Source organism: Lissotriton vulgaris, chromosome 1_1, assembly GCF_964263255.1.
Source record: "Lissotriton vulgaris chromosome 1_1, aLisVul1.2, whole genome shotgun sequence".
In the NCBI taxonomy this organism is placed as follows: Eukaryota; Metazoa; Chordata; class Amphibia; order Caudata; family Salamandridae; genus Lissotriton; species Lissotriton vulgaris.
In genome coordinates, this window is record NC_141685.1 from 1,422,621,379 (window position 1) to 1,422,646,112 (window position 24,734).

General features: G+C 42.9%; 1 protein-coding gene across 1 annotated transcript in view; it reads left to right on the forward strand.

Annotated features, from left to right (window-relative positions):
* ABCD2 (ATP binding cassette subfamily D member 2) overlaps window positions 1–24,734 on the forward strand; it is a 214,790-nt gene that overhangs the window by 145,569 nt on the left and 44,487 nt on the right. The window contains exons 8-9 of the mRNA XM_086967222.1: window positions 20,120–20,204; window positions 22,078–22,203. Coding sequence (XP_086823348.1) covers window positions 20,120–20,204; window positions 22,078–22,203 — 211 coding nt within the window. The remainder of the gene's footprint in view (window positions 1–20,119; window positions 20,205–22,077; window positions 22,204–24,734) is intronic.

Genomic DNA, 24,734 nt, shown 5'->3' on the forward strand with positions numbered 1-24,734 from the left:
ATAATAAATTCATCTTTTTATCAACAAAGCAAAATCACAGCTTACAAAAAGTAAATAAGGCAATTTTTTTAATTTATTTTTTATTTTTAGAGTTTTCAATAGCGCGGACCAGACCCAGGGTAGGGTATCAGAGCGCTTTACAAAGAGTACACAGAATGAACAAAAACAAGTTAATTGTAAAAATGTGAAATGACTATTACAGGTTTCAAATATATGTGTGATAGGTTGGGACCAAATCCGAATAATGGCCTGATTAAGTTGCAGGTGTGGCAGATTGTGGAAAGATATTGCAATCAAAATATATGTATTTGTGTTAGGTGGTCTTCCTAGCCTAAAGAAATATGAGACTTGATTTGACTAAACCCACCTGATAATAATTCGGGGAGTTATAAAAGATGGAGAATCCATAGAACAGTGTTTTGATTTAAAGAATCACTGATACCAGTGACACGTCAAGTAAATGTGTTTGCCTCTCAGTGCTGTATTGCTAAAATATAAGGGTTCGCTATAGGTCTACTGATTGGAATTCTTCTATACTATCTAATTTCATCCCCAATTTTCGCAAAGGCAAAGGTCTTCACAGCTATCCTATTACAGGTGTATATTCCTGAAAAAAACTGAGTGCTTAGGATTTAGCTCAGTATCAAGTCATAATGTTGCGTATGGGCCCTGAAGTTTGACAGATAGGGCACATCTGGGTGTGGTTTGAAAAAGGATCTTGGATAATTCTGTGAATAAGTAGACCTTGGTGTGGGGACTTGTAGGAAGCTGTCTCTGTATATATTATACCAAAGTGAGGTATAGTGTGCACAGGGTCCAGTGGATCCCCAAAGGCTTACAGAGGTAAAAGTAGGTGATACCTTACCCTCTATTTGTGGGGGTGTGGGCAAGCAGTAAGGCTTTATCAGAGGGTAGTGTTAAGCATTTATTGCACATTTATTGTACACACTTGGGCAAGAAATGATGTCACACACTCAAAGACTGAACTCAGACCAATTAGTTGTATCAAAAATATCTCATTGTTGTATTTTATTTATTGAACCAAGAAGGACTTAGTATAGGTAAATAGAATTCTACTTTTGAAGACAGATTGTTCATAAGCAAGCTGGATGAATAATGACTTTTCTTATAGGTTTGTAAAATATGCAAATACAGTTGTAATTACCTTTGGATTAGTTTAAGGCGAGATCGGTGGTATAGGTGATAGATAGGTTATAGGCGCTTCAGGGTATTTTCACTTGGGGTTATACATGTGGATTCAAATATTAGTAACAGTGCTCTAGGGTTAGGGAGAACCACCCAGCTCCCTAAATCTGTGGTAAACCAACAGAACAAAGCAACACTATACCCCAGCACACGTAAGAATCAAAAGACAGTCTTTTCAGAAGTTTGTAAAAACCCACAACGAAGTAGATAATTTTTGTCAACTTTTTCTTCTTTTTAATCAGTCTTCCTGATGTCAGGCTTTCAAGTTTTCCAAGCCAACACGTGTTTTGTCGCCTCTTGTAAATTAGTACATGGGACTTGTTCACGGATGTGCATACTCGCAGTAAAATTGTCTTTCATGTGGCGATAATTCCAGGCCACATGGTCCCGTGACGTGGGGTGAGATTCCAATATTTCAATCTCCAAAACAAATATTTCTAAGTCTTAAGCGGCCCCGCCGCTAGCCGGTCTCCAGAATCACTTACGATGTAGCCGGGCGCCTTCTCGCATCCTCTTCCCCTACGCCGATACACTCTAGTGCGAGTCACACTCTAGTGCATTCCCAAGCTTTCAGAATGTCCACAAGAAGTCTTAAACAAACCAGACAGGCTGTCTGGTAGGCATTGATCTAAAAGATCTGGCAGGCTAGTAGACGAGAAGAACATCTGTTTCACTATTTAATTGTGCATACAGAAAGCAGTTATCTAATGCACTCAAGAAGAGGTAAATAATGCATTCCAGCACATAGAGTGACCAAGAACGGTTTTCAAAGGAAAATCAGGGTAGAACCATCTGCTAAGAGAGGTAGAAGCATGTTGCTAACAAGAAAAACAACCATGTAAAGCATCACTTCCGGACAAAGCAGGAGACGAGGGCTGTGCCCCGGTGAACACGAAATATAAGTGTTACCAGATTTAAGTCAGCCATTTATTCTTGAGCTCTATAAATTATTTGGTGTTTCATACGGTTTCCGCCACAGGATATTAGTATATTTTAATTAACTATTAAACAAAATATTCCTTATAATCACGACATGAAATACACATTCATATAAAAGTTTTCCTAAATTAAATTAGAACATTGGAATGTTGAGAACTACATTGAAGACAATGGAATACCCCAGGCTTATAATACCTATTATAAGCCTGAAGCTCCAACATTCCAATGTTTGTCTTCATTTTTTTCCCTTTTTAATTTAGAAGATTCTACCCTTAGTGGGTGGAATGTTCTAATAGTGTTAAAGCCCTACTGCCTCAGGCTATACAAGTTGTCAAATTCCCTCTCCCTTATTATAGGCCCTCACCCGCAACTCTGGCCTATAACTTTTGTTCAGGGTCTTTCACAACCTGTATAGCTCTCAGCAGTAGGCTATAAAACCATAATATATTTATGTTCTCATTTTGGTCTGAAAACAATAGCTTGTATGATCTAAAGATGTAACTGTATAGTTTTCGACACCATTGTGCACATATGAGTCAGATACTTCTCCTACTACCTGCATCCCATTCAGGTGTCTGTTTAAGGGGTGAATCCTCAAAATAGACTGGCAGAGACCTGCTTCTGGTATGTCTTGTAGGCTCGACTAAGAAGGCCAACAGATGTAAGTAAGCAACTATTGGGAGTCAACAAAAGCCTAAAGATACAGACCTCATATGGTCTTATGATTTGAACTATGTTTTGTGGTACCTAAAATCCGAAGGATACCTTTGAGGGTAGGCTAATGTACACCACATTGCATGGCAACACCTGACATCACAAATGTGTTGATAGAAGGGGTTTAACTGTGATGGATACAAATTAAGGGATTGTCCTTGGCACATACATCCCTGTTATCTCAAGAGCCACAACATAGCCTGTAGACACATACTATTATTCGTTGCGTCTCAGGAAAGTTAAAGACACAGAACGCAGAGACAATCCCTTTATTACAGCATTTAATGTCGAAATGGATCTAACATTTTACAAGTCCTGAACATGTACCTTTGACGTTATGTACATTTCCTAACCCAATATGTCTGGTGGTTGCCAAGAAACCCAGGGGCCAGACGTACAGCCCTTTTTTGAGCTCGCAGACGGGAGATCGGCCTGTTTGCGAGCGCAAAAAAGGGTAACGGCATGTACAAACTATTTTGCCAGTCACTGACTTGCAAAATAGCATTTGCGACTATCACTATTAGGATGGGGCATCCCTTCCTAATAGTGAGACTCACTGCCATGTACTATTGTTTTGCGACCGCATTTACGACCGCAAAACACTTGCAGTTTACCACCTACTTCGAGTAGGTGGTAAACCATTCGCAAACTGGAAGGGGTCTCCAGGGGACCCCTTCCCCTTTGTGAGTGTGTGAGAAAATATTTTTCAAGAGCAGACAGTGGTCACAGGGACCAGTGCATGCCCTTAAAAAATGAAACTGAAAAGTAACATTTTTCCTATTTAAATGCATCCCGTTTTCCTTTAAGGAAAGCGGGCTACATTAAAGAAAAAAGAGAATTTGCTTTATTTAAAAAGCAGTCCCAGACATGGTGGTCTGCTGACTCCAGCAGGCTACCATTCCTGGGAGTACTAGCCATTCCCATTAGGGTCGCAAATTGCACTTGTCTCAAGAATACTGATATGGCATGCAATTTGCGACCCAATTGGGAATCACTAACAGTGTCTGTGACACTGTTGTACATTGCATTTTGCGAGTTGCAAAGTGACGCAATTTGCGAGTCGCAAAATGTAAGGGTCATACAGCTGGCCCCAAATACCAAAACATTGGGAATTTATATTCAAGACATATTCCATCAACAAACGTACATTGGGTCATCTCTTGGGGTTTAATGTTTGATTTGTATTGTTTGATTTTCAGTTTGCAGGAATAATTCAAGAGAAGGTTTGTGCCTCAACACCACTGAGAGTTTATTTCAGATTGTCTTTCCATTTTGGAGATAGTGGAGGGATCTGTTAGTTCACGTGTACTCAAGTTCTGACCCAGGAGTGTGTCTGACAATCAATTGAAAACCATTCCGAGAGGAAATTTCATAGCATCCTATATTTTCATACTTCACCCAACTTGTTTGGGTTTACCTACACTACTGGAAGGAGAAAAAACAGAATTACAGGCATATCAAGTGAAATTTGAGTAACTACATTTTCACCTAAACTCAACAAGTTACTTCCCTGAAATTTCACATTTAAAGATTCTCTGCACCCAGGGAACTCTAGATACTCTACACATTTACAAAAAAATTGAAATAACAAATCCAGGAAGGGAGCTTCCACTAGTTCTTTATGATTTCTCATCCATTCATTCCATAGGAGGAGCAGCCGTGTTCGCAATAAAGTACCCTTTCTGAAATAACCCTCCTTTATTCATTCATATCCCATGTCCCATGCCATCAAAGATCTTCATGGACGGAATCTTTCCTGAGGCTACTATAGTGACTGTGATATGTCCTGAAAGAGTGAAGCTGACTGTGTCATGACTGACATGAGGAGACACTCTGGCATTTTACCACAGTCATTGACTTGTTGTATATTATATTTGAGGTTTGTGCAACCTAACATTCCAGATTTCCACAGGAAATCAATGGGAGTTTTCTGAGAGGGGTCACGTATCATACCCCCAAAAATTTCTTACTACTTAAAATCCAAATACAGTGGCCACATTTGTAAAAGAAAAAAAGTGTCAGTACTGGGAGCAAAAATTCAAGACAGTCTTCATTAGGCACTATACTATTCTCACTCTCTGATGGATGGCAAATGAGCACTGGTATTGCATAACAACGAAATCTATGTATTTATAGGTTTTCATTGTGCTAAAGATGGTTGTAGAGAAACCTAGATATGTAGTACGGATTTAATGTGGGAAAAAAGAATCAAAAGAGCCACACTTGGCATGCACGTACAGATTTCCTTTGGGATCATGATACCGTGATACGCATGTACTTTACGGAATGTTGGTGGGGGCTTGAATCAGATTTGCTGGAGCCACAGGCTTTGGAACTGCTAAACTGTAGGTGTGATGATGTTAGAAGCCCTCAAAAAGGCAAATATAAGTGTATAGAATAGTGTCATAGCCATCACAATGTGTTGAGGAAAAACATTTTTAGATTCTTAATAATATTGATTTCTTATTGATAACCACCTCTCTGAGTGTCATCTCGTTCTGCCTTCCCAGCTTTTGAGGTCAGTATTAATAACAGAAACACATTGGCATCACAGTAGTAAGGGCAGGTGTTTAAACAGCCCATTCTCTTACAAGGTTATTGTGCTATGTGTCAGAATCTTTTGATTTACAACAGCAGGGTAAGGAGGCTGTAGCTTCCCATTCTACACATTCAGAGTGGATGGTGGTTTGTATCTGTCACTCGTTGATGTAGGTGAAGATACTGGACCACAGCTCAGTCCTATGCACTGGTCTGGTGCCCGGTATGCCTGTGTGTTTAGTCATTGTGGACATCCTCAAAATGTATGGTTCACAGTGCTCTGGAAGTTGTATTGATGCAGGCAATTTATGGCCACATATCAAAAAAGCAATTTGCAATTATCAAATAGCTTTTGTACGCAAATGGCTATTTGGTACTCACAAGGTGATATGCCAAAAATGTAGTGATTCCTTAATATTACCAAATAGCGATTTGCTAAATAGGTAATCGTTATTTGTTCCTATGAGCCTAAATTCCCATAGGTGCAAATGGTTTTGCATTAGCTAATTTGCGATTACCTAATTGGCAATAGCAAATTAGGTCCTTGGACGAGGTTTTTACCCATTTACCAGTTTGTGTCCCCTTCACCCTCCTCCCCCTTTCATGCTCTCTCACCCTCCCCTACCGCTTTCCCTTTCATTCTTTGTCTACTTCCTCTGGTCCTATCCCCTCCCTCCTTAATCTCCCCTCTTGCCTGCCACGCCGCCTAGCCCCCTGCTCCTTGTGCCTTTTAACTAAGCACTCCTTTTCCCCTTGTTGGGGAAAGATCCAATTACTTATATTATGGAGTCTCAGTGATCCCTCTGAGAGAGTTCACAGCGATAAGGGAGCCACTCACAGTTGAGGTATGGTATGGCGCCCCTTGCCAAAGCACACCCTCTCCCCTTTTTGGGGAAGGATCCAGTAGGTAGGCCTTGTAGTCTAAGAGACCCCTCTGAGAGAGTCACTGCGTAAAGGGAGCCTCTCGCAATGGAGTTGGGGGAGTGATATCACTTCCCCTGGGATCACAGCTTACTGGACACTGGACGCAGCTACTACTCGTCTAGCGGTTTGTGGCCCAGTCACACTACCTGTTTTCGTTCATGCTGTGTCTCTCACCCTCGCCCTCCTCTTTCCCTCCTTCATTCGTTGTCTACTTCCCCTGAATCTCTCCCCTTGACTGCTCCTTCCCATATTCATATTGTGCTTATTGCTTTTCTCGACCTAACATGTAACTATGTAGCTATGCTCTAATAACTGTGTAACCTTTGTAACAATGTAACCTGCATCTATGGTCTGATACTCAAGTAGCGCGCTCTGATACCTCCGGGTCTAGCCAGCGCTATCTAAAACCTTTCAAATAAATAAATAAATCAAATAAAAGGTAATGCGAAGCCCGGGGCCTAAGGCTCCCCTGAAGCACCTCCAAAAACAAAACTTTTCACATGAAAGAGCACACATAACCTAAGAGCATGTGTGCGCTACATGGCACTTTGAAAATGCATTTCTGTGCATTTTTCAAATTATACACATGTTTACCATCGACTTGAAGTCGATGGTAATTGTATTTTCCTAAATGCACAGCTTGTTTTTCGAAAATACTTGGTACATGTGCTAAGAGAATCGCAAATTGTGATTCCCTAGTTGCAAGTGTAGGTAATCACTATTTTTCCGATTAATTAAAATTATGACTGCAAAGTCTTTCATACATCTTGAAAGGCTGTTTTGCGTTTCGCTCCGTTTGAAAATGCAAAATGTTTGATACATGCGACCCATAGTCTTTCCATAAACTGGTATGATAGTTCAGTGTGCTATTTCACTGACTGAACAGATCTGTGGGTAACTTGAAGGTCACAAGATACATCTCACCAAGTGGCACTCCTGACCAATAAAAGGAGTACGATTGACTTAAGTAATATTAATGTCTGTCAACAAAACCCAGAGATTAGTAAAGTCATGGACCTTTATACATTAATTATGAAGATACTAGCAAAATATTTTGAAGATACTAGCAAAATAAATCAAACCAGTCACCTGTGTCGTTTCCACCCAAGAAATAGATTCAAGGACTATTTGAATCAGGACACCCCACATCCATATTCCTCTGGACTATTGGCATCAGTCCTGTAGTATATTGGATTAAGAACTGCACACATGTAACTAGTGTTGTCTTTTCTCCATGGCGTAAGGTGTGAAAGTATCTGTGTCACTGTTACATGATACTAATTGGCGATACGTTGGCTGCCTAGTCTGCTCACTAAGCTTGAATGAAAGGAATAATGGTGGAAGATGCAATGGTGTTTGTCCAAAATATCGAGTCCAAAATATTGTGTGGACAAAATATTGGTTCAAGAATGTCGAGAACAAGAATATTGTGAAGGTAAGTTTCTATGGGTATGCAAAGTTTTACTATACCTAACTCCACATATATGTACCTGCTTATATATATATATATATATATATATATATATATATATATATATATATATATATATATATATATATATATATATATATATATATATATATATATATATATATATATATATATATATATATATATATATATATATATATATATATATATATATATATATATATATATATATAACCAAATGTCGTCTCCTGCACCTCCGCACTTTCCGGCGAGCACAAAGAGAATGCAAATCCAATGCTTCTGGCACATCATTTTTTATTTAATGGAGCCGGTAAATCTGACGCATTTCGGGCATCTGCCCTTGTTCACAGATTGTCAGTAAAGAGCTTGCCATTTTCTTATATGTTTTTTTCTACACCACATGTGATCACAGACATAGAAGACATATTATCAGCAACTTCCTATACCCTTTCTTCTTTTCTTTTCACTTTTTTTTGCTTATTCGAATAAACTTTATACCTTTATATTGGTGTTTTGTAACTCATAGTTGTTTACTTTCTAGTTTGTGGTTTTATTTGTTTTAGGCTGTCCTGTATGAGGTAGTCCTTCTCGTGGAGCATAGCCTATTTATTGTATTGTTCCATCAGTGCTCCTGTTCTGTTAAGAGGCATTTAAATATTGGTGTAATCTTGTCGCGCTTGCTGTGCATTCAAAGACAGAGGTCAAATGTCAGACTTTGTCTTCTGAGGGAGGTTGTTGTTTTTTTCTGACTTCAAAGTGAGAGGATTTAGGTGACAGTCTTGCTGTAAAAGGAAAGGCTTTTTTCCACCACACAAATTTTAAATGTCTGTAAATAAACCTTGCAGATATTTTCCAGTGTGTCAAAATTAGGAAAGCACAAATGTATAAAAAAATATATAATTCTGAAGTGTGTTAAAAACAATTATTTTTATACTATTAAAAAAAAAATACACTAGGTGATGCCGTTTCCACACATTATCAATTGTGTACTGTATACTTTTATCAGTGAAACTGTATATCTGTGCAAATGTAATGTTCATTTAAATTCAAAATTTGTTGTCTGTAATAGCAGTGCACTACCAAACCATGCATGTTCCACACTACTCCACCCCACTCTACACTACTCCACTCTACAACACCCTAATCCACTCCATGCCCCTCCACTCTATGCCAATCTACTTCACTTTGACATACCACTCCATTCTATGACACTCCGCTTGACTCTATAACATGCCACTCCATAAAACTCCACTCTATGACACTCTACTCCATGCTACTCTACGATACGACGTCCTCCATTCTACAACACGCCACTTCACTCTATGACCTGCCACTCCACTCTTAGGCACTCCACTTTACTCTTTGACATGCCACTCCACGCAATGCCACAACATTCTACTCTACTCTCTGCCACTTTACAACATTCTACTCCATTCTGTACACTCAATGCAACACCTTCTATGCCGGTCCATGCCACTTTACTCCACTCTACTCTGACACACTACTCCACTCTAATCCTTTACTCCACTCTATGCGATGCACTTTACGCCACTCTAGGCCAATCCCCTTTATGACACTTTTCGACACTTTACTCTACAACACTCTACTCCAATCTTTGCCAATCTACTCCATGTAACTGCATGACACACCACTCTACAGCACTCCACTCTACTCTATGACACGCCATAAAGGATTTTATTTCCTTTACTATGGCTTATACGCCTTTCTCTTCATTGCCCCCAGCTGGCAGTTTTGCAGCCAGGAACTGGAAACAGGCCAATCTGGATGACTTTCATGCACTTCTAACAGCCACCTCTCCCAATGAACCGGCCTCCATCTCCCTTCAGGCCCCCAACCTTGACCGCTGGCTAGAAGTAGCTAGCGACAAGGTAGCCCCTCTGTAAAAGATCCGACTTAAGCGCCCCCACGACGCCCAACGCTGGTTTTCCGACAATCTAAAGAAGAAAAAACTGGCACTTAGACAAGCGCAGCGCCATTGGTGGCGTGCCTATGCCCCTGAGGAGAAAGCGGTTTATGTAGCCTTGCTAAGAAAATATAAAGACTCCATCCTCCAAACTAAATCTGCCTACTTTTCTAAAAAAATCACGAACTTATCTACCAAGGCTAAAGATATTTTTTCAATTGTTAATGAGCTCGCACAACCTGATAGGGTGACGGCTAAACCTCTCCCTTCACAAACACTTTGAGACTCCTTGAACTCTTTTTTTTATTGACAAAATTATCCTGATCAAGGATAATATCCCCATTCCCATCTCTCCCCCCACCCTCCCCGTAATTTGTAAAAATCCTTTCACACTCGATCAAATCCCTTTGATCTCCAGAGAAGAATTCCTGACCCTACTTAACAAGGTGGGATCTGGCTCTCCTAATGATTGCTGCCCTCCCCATATTCTAAAAGAGGCTTTTCTCACCTGCCCCGACCCGCCGCTTTCACTCCTTAATAACTCCCTTAAAACAGGCATTGTTCCAGACACTTTTAAATGCGCTGTGGTTGTCCCGATACTGAAGAAACCTAATGCCGACCCTTTGGTGCCAAGCAACTTTCGCCCTATCTCGTTGCTCCCCTACCTTAGCAAAATATTGGAGGCCCATGTCACGAACTGCCTCAGCTCATTTATTGAGCACTCCAAGTTTCTTGACCCCCGGCAGGCGGGCTTTAGGCCTGTCCACTCCACGGAATTGGTCATCTTGGCTGTCATGGATGAACTTAGGAGAGGTGCTGACAAAAACATCACCCAGGCCCTGGTGCTTTTAGATTTATCGGCTGCTTTCGACACAGTCGATAATGAACTCTTGATTGACCTTGTCGCCAACGCTGGCATCCGGGACCTTGCCCTTAAGTGGATTACCTCTTTCCTATACGGTCGCTCCCAGGCTGTCAGGTTTGACAATTTCCTGGCAGGGAATACAAAGCTGACCTGTGGGGTCCCTCAAGGCTCTGCCCTATCGCCCCTCCTATTTAATCTATATATGCAACCCTTGATGGTGTTGTTACGTAATAGCCCAGCCACAACTTTGAACTACGCTGATGACCATCAGTTGATATTCAATATAGACTCTTCTATCACATCCATTAGTAATTTTCAATCCACTATGACTTCCATCAGTGAATGGATGTACTCCAGCCAATTAAAGCTCAACCCTGATAAAACTGAGCTCGTCCTTACAGGGGGGTCCACCAACCCATGGAATCCCAGTTTCTGGCCTCCATCTCTGGGCACTCCTCCTCAACCAGTCAACTCTGTAAAGAGCCTTGGAGTAATCATCTGTAGTGACCTGTCCTTGAAACCCCAAATCAATGCGGTAGTTTCCTCCTGCTTTTTTCATCTGCGCAGTATCCGAAAAATCTGCAGGTTCTTGACCACAGAAGCCCTCATCCTCGTCATCTTGGCCATGATCACTTCTCGCATTGATTATGCAAATGCTCTCTATGTTGGCATTCCAGCATACCAACTTCATCGTCTACAGCTCGTTCAAAATCAGGCAGCTAGGCTCAATTTTTGCCAACCTAAGCATCAACATGTTAGACCTCTGATAAAGAGCCTCCACTTGCTCCCGGTAGCCAAACGTTGTGTATTCAAGCTGGGCTGTACCATCGTCAAGGCCTTTATCCAACGTTATGTTCCCCTTCGTGAACTCTGGTCCTCTCACCTCCACCTGCTTACTGTTCCCACTTTTAAACGGAAAAAACACGGTGGACTTAGGTTTTCTTTTTTGGTTCCCCGTTTCTGGAACTCCCTTCCCAATGAGCTGAGATGTGCAACACACTACCCCCAATTCAGAACTCTTCTGAAAACTTTCCTCTTTACACAGGCATATGAATAAACATCTCAAAGCCCCTTACTTCCGCAGTCCTTCTGTTTTAGCGCCATGAAACCGCTTGGTGTAAGTGCGCTTTAGAATTTGTTTTAACATAACATAACTCCAAGGCACTCCACTCTATGTCACTCCCCTCCCCACCACTTCAATCTGTTACACTACATTCAACTCCATTCTACAACACTCTGCTCCACTCTAAGACACTACAACACTCCAAGACACTCCACAGCACTCCATGTCACTCTAATACAATCTAGTTTACTCTATGCCACTCCTCAACACTCCACTCTGTGCCACTGTATGACATTCTACATAACTCCATTTACACCACTCCTTGCCACTTTACTCCACTGTACGCCATTCCACTCTGCTCTATGACGCTCTATGACACTCCACTCCACTGTAAGCCAGTGCTTAATTTGTAAAAACATAAGTGCCAAGGTACTTGTCAGGATGCCACTGCAGCCTGCACCACACATTGCGCCCAACAGCGCTGCTAATGATAGTACCTACACAACTACTAACCATCATATTTCAGACTATTCCAGGCCTCTAAGGTTATAAGAAAGGCTTGGGCTGCAGGTAACACTTGTGTTAATGTATATTGAATTAATAAACAGCTGTTGTTGTTCTCATCTCTAAATTATACAGACAGCACCACCATGTGGCAGACTGCCACAGCTGTGGCATTGACAATTAAGTGCCAGTGCTGCGCACTGGAAATCACCGTCCCAAATTAAGCACAGCTCTATGCCTCTCCACTCTCTAACAATCTACTCTATTCTACGCTGCTCCGCTCTACAACATTTCATTCTATGACATTCTTTGACACTCTACGCAACTCCATTTAGGCCACTCCGCTCAACTTCACTCCACTCTACTCTATGATGCACTACTTCACTCTACTCCACTATTCTTCACTACTCAACTCTATTCCACTTCACTCTATGCCACTCCATTTTATGCCAATCCCCTCTATGCCACTCCACTCTACGCCACGGCAGTCTACGTCATTCTGCTCCAACCTATGCCACTCCACTATAAACATATTACTACTCTTTTTCCAAGAAAGGGCAAAAGCGCTTTTCCTGGTGAAAAAACCTCATTATTCCCTGAAAAAAAAACCTCAAGAACGTCCTCTTGCAGCACAGATGGTGAAACCCATAAAATGAGCTGTTATCAGATGAGCGTACACAATGAATTCTTAGGTTGAAGGAAGGCAGTGACCTTCCTGGGAACACTTAGAGGTGAGGAGTTGCACTTTATAGGAACCCTGATTTATTGATTTATTGATAGGGTATGTCCCAACAAGCTGAGTAACATTTCAGAGGCTCACACTCAGTAACATTTCTGAGGCTCACGGTCATACCTCCATGTTTCCGGCTTCTCAGTAAGGCCTCTGCATCCATAGTTGCGTCTGTGATAACCATGTGTGTGCGCTTACAAGAGACTAATAGGAGCATTTTCACAAAGCAGCGGCGGCTCCTGTGCTATGGTGGCTGAAAGAAACTGGAAAAATAAAATGATAATAAAACCATTTTATTATCATTTTATTTTTATTTTCCCGCTAGTGCCAGCCAAGTCTGGGTGGGGCGGGCAGGAATTACAGCAGGGTAGGAGTAGTGCACAATGTAAGCGCGTATGACAGTTTGTCCGCTGTCTAAGGCTGACCAAACCATCATGCGCACTTTGATCTCTCTCCACCCGAGCTGTGCTGCACAGCCACATGGAGAAGAAGCACAGGCTTCTAGGATCTGAGGGAGTTCCAAACCAGCCACTCAGGTCAGTCACGGTGATGCTCTCATGCTGGTAATTAGTATTAACAGCATGAGAACAACATCCTGGTTAGTGCCTAGGAGCCTGATCAGTGTACACCAGACACCAGCCCATGAAGAAACTAAGTCGGGACCGGAACAGGAGAATGGCGGCAGCTGGCAGCCGGGAGAAGCAGGTAAATATTTTGGTTAGTTACCCTCCCCAACCCCGCCCCACCACTTGTTATCAAGAGCAGCCACAACTGTCACACAGTACATACATTAACCTGCTGCAAGAGCTTTTAAATGTGGACGCACTCAATAACAAGGCTGCTACGTAGTCTTGAATCGACCTGATGCCTCTTCCATTCACTACCAGACACTTCCTGCCTCTTTTACTCATTCGTGCAGGTTCATGCTTTCTCCCTTTACAACTTTTTTCCCGTCCTTCTCTTCCTACTTCTTTCAGTGGCGGCTGGCAGGGGTTGGGAGTTTTTAAAAAAAAGAGGACTTACCTACTCGTTGCCGATTGCCAGCCACTGCCTCTCCTCCAGCCTCTGCTCTTCCTGAATCCCAACAGCATCCAGGCTTCCAGACTTCCCTAAGCCAATCACAAAGCTGCTGTCACCATGACAGCAATGTCATGATTGGTCTGAGCTCCGTGGTTCGGCGCTCGAACAGAGAGTGTCTGCGCATGTTTTCCACCCAGGCTGTGTATTACAGAGAACTTGCTAAGTGCAGATAGGCGCACCTTCCACTACTCCCTCTTAACGGAGTCCAGCCCAGCCCCACCCTGACCTGGCTCCTGGCCGTTATAGTAAAAATTAAATGATAATAATGTTCAGTTATTATCATTTTATTTTTCCTTTATACTGCTTAGAGCAGTGGGGCGATGCTCCTCTGACGTAGCGGAGGAGCCACTGCTGACTTTCACTTTTGTGTATTTCTCCCTCTCTCGCGATCAATGTCTGATGAGAAAAAAAAATTGCCAGTCTCCATAAATGAGTGCCGGCGTTCCCCACCAGCAACCACTAGCTCAAAGTAAACAGCATTTCACATCTAAACATGTATATTTAAGCCACAGTGTCCCCTGGACCTGTTAATGCATTTTAATGAGGAAAGCACTCCATCATACAGACTTCTTTGATGCTAATTACCACAACATAAACCTGCGCAATACTCCTGTAGGCTGATCCACAGCAGACACTTCAGTGATGAAATGGCTGAAAAAGGGCTTACCCAGGCCTACCTATGGATAAAAGACGATAACCAAAAACAACGAATAGTAAAAGGCCGCTGACCAGGTGTCTCTCTGTTTATTTTTCACAACACGAGGTCTTCATAGATACGTATTCATAATTTTTTAAGAAAAGCGAACAACCTACCTGAGAAAGACCATAAGTCCAACTAGAAGACAGAATATGCACACCCGAAGGAAGCATTCCCTGCATGCTTGTCATTGTAGACCAAATTGTGAAATTCAAATCAATACCCCCTCTTAAGTAACAGACGTGAGACCCCTCCAAATAAACTACCCTTTCAGAACAATTGCTGCAAATGAGTATAAATATCTTCTGCACCAAATACAGAATAGAGGTTGGGCTACTGTCGGCTAAAGCTGGGAAAGATAATCAACTTGCTGCCTTCTAGTCAGAGCCATATATTACTTTCCTTTTATCATTTTAATTAACTAAAGTTTATCCTACCCCATCTGATGGAGATAGTCAAATGCATCATCAGAGCTAGAAACGTATTCTTCACTTAATCCCTTGACCACCAGGGACCACATTTACCAACACTTTGTGCAATGTTTGCATCAAAAACGTGACCCAAACCAGTGCAAATGTTGAATTGAGATTTACTTTCCAGCATGAAATGCGTTTTATGCTGGAAAATAGCCATAAAGAAAATTCTGACAAGATGCTATTTGTACAACTATGAGTAATGAAGGTATGCCATGGTTGGCACTTAAGTGTTCAAGGTAGACATGGCTTTGCGCAAGATATTTGTCCCTCCTTGAGGCAGGCATAGAGCTGGAGAACAGTTGTCTTTTCTCTCAACTTTTTCGAATTTGTGGTACAGCACATATACAAGCTTGGAAAAGTTTTATACTATGTTTAAACATAGTATTGGTTTGGTAAAGGAAGGCCTCCAGTGAGAAACCTATGTGGCCATCACGCTGACATCCTTGCACCATGGGGCAAGTGTGTGTGTTTGTGTGGCGGAACAGCCTAAAGTGCACCAGTGCAGGGGGAGAGAGATACAGGGCCATACCTTAGTTAGTACATAGGGTGCTGTTCTGTTATCTCTCTTTCATACAACCCAGTGTAGCAATGTTGACTGCCGTGCTGCATTGCTTGAAAATTATTCCATTTGGCCCCAGGTCGTGAGCCTCGTCTACGAACCAGTGGTTATGTGTGACTATGGAGTATTGGCTCCATCTAACACCATCTGGCCCTGGACACTAGTCCTGGACACTAGTCACAGCCCAATAGACTGGATCAAAAGCTTTGTACAAAATCCCTGAAACATGTTAAAACCACTGTTTCCTAAGGCCATTGAGTACTGCTACTCCTGCAGACATTGACATCCTTCTATCAGATTGGTCAAATATCCCATTGCTCCTTGTCTAATATGTTTGTACTGCTCATATTACCTATGAGCTCTTGGTGATGCTCAATGTAGTCAAAAGGATCTTCATAGCTTAGCAACCACCATCAAAATGCATTTTTAGAATTGTCATGACTAATGTTAAACCATTTGTAGGTACTACCGCATCAGTGGATGAAGACCAGCATGCAGTCACACAATACACCCTATCCATTGCAGTCTTTCTCACCTATTCCAGAGTATTTTGAATGTATAACCCATGGACTGCTCACCTTGAACACAAGCGTTTCCTGTTTGACATTGCACTTGTACATGGAACGAATATGCCCAGATGTGGGTCTTTTGCTCACTGTGCCATAAGAATCAAGTTAAACCTCACTGCTGGGGCCTAAAAAGGCATAAACTGGTATGGGGTTGCTTGTGATCCCATTTGGAGGGGACCTTGTCTTGCAGTTTGAGCTAAGCTGTTCCTATTGAGCCAGTAACACAACTGATTTGCATGTGACTGGTCTCTGTCTAGAGTGTTCTAGTGTGTCGAAAAAGATGGACTAGAATGTGGCTCATATTATTAGTGGATGGGATTAATTCAAACACTCCAACAATCCCCATTTTGTTTGCCTTGGTAAAACACTATCAGTGTGACAGCTATTTTCCGATGTATGGCCCATGCTCACTGTGCTATAGGAATCAAGCTATATATACCTAACTGATAAAGCCCACTAGGTCTGAAACTAGTCTGCGGTTGCTTTTACTACCAACTGGAGGGAGCCTCGTCTGGCATTTTGGCATTTTGGCTTGGACTGTCCCTATTGCAGGAGTACCAAGGCTGATTTGTATATGGCTGTCCTCTATCTACAGTGGAATGTGGGCAAGCATTGGACTGGAACTCTGCCCAGAGTAACTCCAAGTGGCTAAGTTCCAATAAAGCATTCCAACCTTCTCCCTTTTGTTTTCCTAAAAGTCAATATAACAATTTAAGGGCTTTGAAAATATAAGGAACTATTATTGGTGGACTCTGTGAAATTGCACAGGTATTAACCTATGGAATTTCGAATTCCACTCGATATTGACCTAAGATTTTTATACTACCTGATAAGCGTGCCCAGGCCCCAAAACCTAAACCGGCATTGGCAGAGCCAATAGAGCTGTCCTTGGCAAGTGTGCATTTTTTTTAAAGCATGTGCAATATGCAAACACTATAAATATAAAGAAATGACCCAGCAGCCCTGTCACCATAGCAGTGCCACTGAAATGTAATCCTTTTCAAATGACTGACTACAGGTCTTCTAGTCCGCAGTCTCCCTCAGCAGTTCTTGCTGTGATCTGCACCATTACATTGAATTCTCAAGAACTGTTGCTTTCATTGGCATAATTGTTTGTGCCTGAGAGACTGATGCTGCTGCTGATATCAGGGTTCACTCGTCATCGCTGATATGGAAGCCCTGATCAGTCTGGAGGTCACAACTGCTGGCGACACCCACCCGCTGATGATCGGCTTGAAGACCGCACTGGCCGATCCAAGCACCCAAATCCAAGCACCCCTTCTGCACCTGGCCTGAAAGCCACGCTACAGAAGGCGAGTACCACTGTGTGAGCCTGCTGCTCAGCGGCAAAGTCCCGATTGTGGTTGCTGCTGAGGCACCTGCAGTATCAGAACAGCCACCACAGTAGCAGAACTGCTGACCACACCTGTCCAGCACAGCCAGAGCTGCATTTACAGTAATGCAAACCATTGTGGGACCTCACAGTTGGTGGAACCAAAGACTGATGAAGCGTAAGAATTCTGCCATATGAACTTAAGACTTTTATTAAGCTAACTTGAATTTGTGAAATCAAACTGAACTGTGTGTGCATCTAAACTTTGGGATACTTTTGAGTGAAGTACACAGAACGCACGCCTAGACTCATGGTATAACTTTGGAATTAAAGACACTAGGAAACTCCCTGAAGATCGCAAGCAGGATTACAACCATGTAATTGAGAACCCTTGCACCATAGTGGAAGGATGTCTGCGTTATGGTCAGGATACTTTTTGTTCAGGAAGGGATACTTTGGAGGTTTTTTCCTCTTTGTATTTGTGCTGCAGAATACAGCACACTTGCAGGAGGAAATAACAATGATAAATAAATAAATTACACCTTCTTACACTAGCGGGAGGCAGGCACCCAATTTTGTGGCAACCCATGTCTAAAACTGTTTGTAAATAATGGTTTGCAAAACAATCTCTGGGGGAATGCACTGGAATGCCTATGCACCACCCATGGAATGCCTACCTAATGCAAAGTACTGCAAAGCAGCGCAATGCGCCGCCCTGCATTTCTTTTTCTTACGAAGCAGAGCAGAGTGACATTTGCATGGCTTTGTAAATAGCGAACAGGATTTTGTGTGAGGCAGCGTCAAAAAGGTGACGCAACCAACTCAAAATCCTAGTGAATCTGGGTTTAAGCATACATAATTCCTGACTCATAAAATGAACAAGTTAAAACAGCTAAGTCACATCAGGATGACAAGAAATCCGACACAGACATAGCAGGCCCAACTCGGGGCCCCAGACTCCATTTCCAAGTCAAATTTTTTTTTATTTGGGGGATATCGCATCCTGTACACCCTCCCCCTCTGAAGCTAGGCCCTTACATTCAAATGTGTCCTCTTTCTTTGCATATGAGTATTCAGGTGTGCTTAGATTACATAAACCTAGCTACAACGTAACAGTGGAGATACAATACAACTGAGGTGGTGGGCAGCGGGGTACTGTGCAGTGTGGCGGTGCACTGGATCGGTAGAAGAATGGGGAGCAGGGTTGCCGCAAGAGGAATGGTTGCAGCAAGACAAGGAGGCATGGGCATGCAGAGTTGGAGAGGAGTTGGTTAACGAGTGCCTGGAGTAAGAGAGGTGGAACTAAGGGAAGTGAAGTGGGGCATGGAGAAAACACAATGTTGAAGCACCAGCCGCTAGGAGAAACAATGTTTGATGTGTGTATAAGTGTGTTAGAGCTATATCAGAGCACTTTATGCCACTCCTACTCCATATTTCCTTCAGTGTAAACGGAAGCATTCATTAAAACATTCCGCCAAGTATTTGTTAAATATTCTGGTAGTCACTAACAGCCTGATTCATCATTGGGAAGTTTTGCGAGTCTGAAATAGCGATTCATAAGGAATCGTTATTCCAGAATCGCAAAACGGGATTCATGTAGGAATAGCAATATATTTTGCGATTCCTACAGATTCCTTATTTGCGATTAGCAAATAAGGAATCATAGGAATGAAAAAATGAAAAATTAAAAAAATTAAAAATGCTCATAGGAATGAATGGGGAGTATTCCTTATTTGCGATTAGCAATTAGCTAATCGCAAATAAGATAGCGATTTAAAGGGTGCCAGGGGTGTCCAGAGGACACCCTATAGCACCCCTTAAATGCCAATTTAAACAGGTATTGCGCACACACATGTCCAAAGGACATGTGTGTGTGCAACATGCAACTTAGAAAAATGTTTTTAAAAGCATTTTTCTGAGTTTTCGCTATTTACCACGAGGTTTGACCTCACGGTAAATAGCGGCCCGAAATTGCGATTTCGCAATTTGAAAATGGATGATGAATTGCATTTAAGGAATCTCAAATAGAGATTCCTTAACTGTAATTCCTCGCAAATTTGCGAATTCGCTATTACCGAGTTTTGCATTTGGGATGATGAATCCCAAATGCAAAAATTGCACTCGCAAAAGGCCAGATTCTCAGAATCTGGCCCTTTGCGAGCGCAATTACCTTTCATGAATCAGGCTGTAAATCATTTATTTATTATTTCAGAAATGTAGTTGGAAAAGATATGTACTTGATGACATCAAAGGTCAGGGGCTAGTTTTCGTTTTGGACGAATTTATGTTGAAGAGTAATATTTTCTAAACTCTGAAAAGGGTCAAAGAACTGCACTGCAATGCAAGTTATAAAAAAGAAATGTGTGCATAAATAACTATCCATGATACTGGAATAATTTAATGGAGAACAGAGTGTAAGCCACACTTTCTATTTTATTCTTTATGATGAGTCTAACAGCCTGACTGTTCTATAAACCGATCAAATGTTGGCTACAGTAAAGGATCTCATCAGGCATTTATTGTTTTACATTTCTATGTCTTCCAGGGTGGGATGCTGTCATGGACTGGAAGGATGTCTTGTCCGGAGGAGAGAAGCAGAGAATGGGCATGGCACGGATGTTCTATCACAAGTAAGTTTTCTGTATCAGGATTTTGATCCTCTGCTAAGAATCTCATTTGTCTCTACAAACAACACTGTATGGTAGTAACCTCTTAGATAAATAAATAAGAAAGGTACCCCTAAACACACAATTTAAGGTCTGAGACAAAGGGGGAAACTAACCAGTGAAATGTGACGTCGGGTCTCACTAGACCTGTATTACTTCATAAAGGGCTACATGGAGCTCACAAGGCAGGCCACATGATAATTACTACTAAATTCCAATATGTACTCATTATACCGGATCATTTATTTAGTTCTTTATTATAATCCTCATTTTTAAACTTATTTTGCCATATACATTTTACATGTTTCTTTTGGATTATACACTATAGATAATATAAGCACATTCAATTGTAATACAAAACACAGTACATCATTTTATCCACTAAGCAATACTAATACAATGACCAATTGTTGTCATCTATTGTTAAAAACACATAGAATGTTCCAACAAAGGCCTTTAGACTAAAAGATGAAAAAAGACAATTCCATTTACAAAAAAAACAACTTTTCAAAAGAACATACCTCATTAGCATGCTGATTTCATACCACCAGTACAGTGTATAATCCAAATGAAACATCTAAAATTTGTAAGCAAAAATAAGTTAAAAAATGAGTATTATAATAATAAATAATAAAACTGTAGCAATTGTGACAGATTACCCTGTCTGCCAAACTGACGGTCCACCTGCCTCATTTAGAGACAGCTCTGTTAACAGACAGCTGCCTCCTATGGACGGATGAGTAGGGCTGCTGGAGTAAAGCCATCACATTGCATACTTCATTTAGATGGACGGTCTGATTTTTTTTTCATATCTTGTTTCTGTGTTTCCGGAATAGCCTTGTGGCACAGGACAGAAAACGCAATAATGACGTTTACATCCTGCGAGTATTCTCCCAGGGTAGGGTGTCATTAAGATATTGTTTTCAATAATAAATTCCCACTTTGGGTTTGCTTTTGTAAAACAAAACAAAAAAATGTTAACTGATTCCTTTCAACATACAGAGACCGATCAGTGGGCAATCAAGTCTACATAGGATGTTAAGTCCTCTGCCACCCTGATGGACAGTACTCCGTTCACCTAAGACTAAATATGACCCTTTGTGTTAGGTGTAAAGAACTACTCTTGGGAACAGTTTACCAGAAGGATAGGAAGGATGACATACAGGGCTGGACAGGCCATAGCGGGCACCAGGCGTTTTCCCGGTCAGGCCGGAAGAGTGGGGGCCGGTGGGTGCAGTTTTAGGTAAAGGAGGCCGGTTTTGCAGCAGTGCGGCAATATCTGCCCCCTGTACTCAAAGCAGCAGTCATGTTTTCCTCTAGAACCCCTCTCCCCAGCGACCGGTCAGACTTAATGACCAGGGCCGGTTTGCGTTCCCAGTCCAGCCCTGATGACATAGAGTATCATGTTTTGGGAAACAACCTTCAAGCATACAGGCATAAACTTGTACATCCCCTGCAAACAATGTTTAATAAAGTTCTAAGGAAAGTGAAGACAGTCACACAAGGAAGGTGAAAACAGTCACAAGGAAGACTTCCGGAGCAGGCAAAGTCTATATGATGGCAGAGAACAATCATATGAAGAGGCTTAGTGTCTTACTCCTATCCTAGAAAGGTTTTCTTGTAACTTAAAAGCGAAGAGAGTTTCGGGTGATAATATGGTCGTCAGTAGAAGTCTTGCCAGAGTAGGCGGCTGCTATAAAACAATAAACAGTAAGCTTTTTATGCACTGCATTTAGGAAATTCAACAGCTGTACCATACATAAAAGCCCTAGTTTGGAAGTTTCAGGATCATGTATCCTGGCTAAAATTACTAACATATTTTTTCCCCTTTCTGTAGACCAAAATATGCATTGCTAGATGAGTGTACCAGTGCAGTGAGCATCGACGTGGAAGGAAAGATATTTCAAGCTGCAAAGGATGCAGGGATATCCCTGCTATCCATCACACACCGGCCTTCTCTTTGGTAAGGGGCAACAAGCTTACTATCACTGCAATTTTCACACTTGGGCACTGTTTTGACTTTATTGAGACTACTTGAAGTGTATACACAAAGGCATTTGGAGTATGTAAAGTAGTGCTCTTGAGGTGCTCTTTCGCGTACACCCTTACATGGCTTCCCGAATGGGCCCCAAAACATCTAAAATGGGAGTATTCAGTGAATATTCATGAACGGGGATTAAAAATAGAAGGACTGAGCTCCCTCTTCACTTTTACTATGAGGGAGTTGGACGTTCTGTGGCTGACTAACAACGGCATGTAGGAGTACGTCAAAGAATATCCCTGTAGTACTGTCTCCAGTACTCAGACATGCTCCAGTGAGTCGGCCCCTTATCGTTAGAACAATACATGGCCTACTGTTAAGTTCCATTCATAGTGTGGGTTTGAACTTCCCACCTGTCACATACGTCATCAGTGTACGGGGGATTATGGTCGTTGCACATAATTAAGTGTGCCACACTGTGGTGTTAGCATACAGATGCAAACCAGCTCCATACAGGTATAGAAAGCTGAACTGCACTGGCGGTTAACATCGCAATTAACTTAGACTACAGTTCTTATATTTGCGTTTCGTTCGTCCTGTTTACATTTGTATGTACTGTGGACTTGCTGCCATGTTTCATGTCTAAATGCCTTGCACATTCGGAATGCTTAAGTATCTGTCAAATATAGAACCCTCCTCACATGTGGCTTTACATTCCAATACCTACGTGTCTGAGAATCCTGCAAAGTTTGTGTATATACTAGAAAGTACCAAGGCGGATAAGTCTGGTGTAACTCATTGGTGGCACGCTTTAAACTTGCGCGTAACTGACTCTATCAGTGTTCATTTGTAGTAGTGCAATACATCAATCAATCCATTTGTAAAGCGCGCTACATACCCGTGAGGGTCTCAAGGCGCCGGGGGTGGGGGGGAGGAGGAAGAGAGGGGCTGCTACTGATCGAAAAGCCAAGTCTTGAGAAGTCTTCTGAAGGCCAGTAGGTCCTGGGTCTGTCGTAGGCCGGTAGGGAGAGTGTTTCAAGTCTTGGCGGCGAGGTAGGAAAAGGATCTGCCGCCGGCGGTGGTTTTCCGGAAGCGTGGAACTGTGGCGAGGGCGTGGTTGGCCGAGCAGAGGCTGCGGGTGGGGGTGTAGAAGCTGAGTCAGTCGTTGAGGTATGCTGGTCCGGCGTTGTGTAGGGCGTTGTGTGAGTGGATGAGGAGTTTGAAGGTGATCCTGTTGTTGACGGGGAGCCAATGCAGGCCTCTCAGGTGGGGTGTGATGTGGCTGCATCGGGGGACGTCGAGGGTCAGTCTTGCCTAGGCGCTCTGGATGCGTTGCAGCCGTCTCAGGAGCTTGGTTGTAGTTCCTGCATAGAGGGCGTTCCCGTAGTCCAGTCTGCTAGTGACTAGGGCCTGGGTGACGGTTTTCCTCGTGTCGGAGGGGATCCATTTGAAGATCCTGCGGAGCATTCGGAGGGTGTGGAAGCAGGAAGCGGAGACTGCGTTGACCTGCTTGGTCATGGAGAGGGCGGAGTCGAGGATGACCCCCAAGTTGCGTGCGTGGTCGGTGGGTTCTGGGGCTGTCCCCAGCGATGTTGGCCACCAGGAGTCGTCCCAGGCTGAGAGGGTGGGGCCGAGGATGAGGACCTCCTTCTTGTCTGAGTTCAGCTTCAGCCTGCTGTCTTTCATCCATTCGGCGACGGCCTTCATTCCTCTGTGGAGGTTGGCTTTGGCGGTGTGGGGGTCTTCGGTGAGGGATATGATCAGCTGGGTGTCGTCGGTGTAGGAGATGATGTTGAGGCTGTGTTGTCGTGCGACGTGGGCGAGTGGTGCCATGTAGATATTGAACAGATTCGGGCTGAAGGAAGATCCTTGTGAAACGCCGCAGATGATCTTGGTGGTCTTGGAGTGGAAGGGTGGGAGGCGGACGCTCTGGGTTCTGTTGGAGAGGAAGGATGTGTTCCAGGGCAGGGCTTTCTCTTGGATTCCGGCGTCATGGAGGTGTGCTGTTAGGGTGCAGTGGCAGACTGTGTCGAAGGCTGCCGATAGGTCCAGATGGATGAGGGCGTCTGTTTCTCTTTTGCTGTGGTTGCTGCGAAAGCTGGACTGGGATGGGTCCAGGATGTTGTTGTCTTCGAGGTAGCGGGTCAGCTGTCTGTTGACTATCTTCTCCGTTACTTTCGCCGGGAAAGGGAGCAGGGAGATGGGCCGGAAGTTCTTGAGGTCGTTGGGGTCCGCCTTGGGTTTCTTCAGTAGGGCGTTGATCTCGGCGTGCTACCAGCTCTCTAGGAAGGTTGCCGTCTCAAAGGAGATGGGGTGCGATGGCGGTGCTGGCTTTGTTGAAAACGTAGTGAGGGCATGGGTCAGATGGGGATCCGTAGTGGATGGAGTTCATGGTCTTGTTAGTGTCTTCGTCGCTGACGTTGGACCAGGCGGTCAGGCGAGTGGTGGTCGCAGGGATGGTGGTCTCGGCAGTGGATGTGGGGGTGGTGGTGTTGAAGCTGTAGTGGATATCG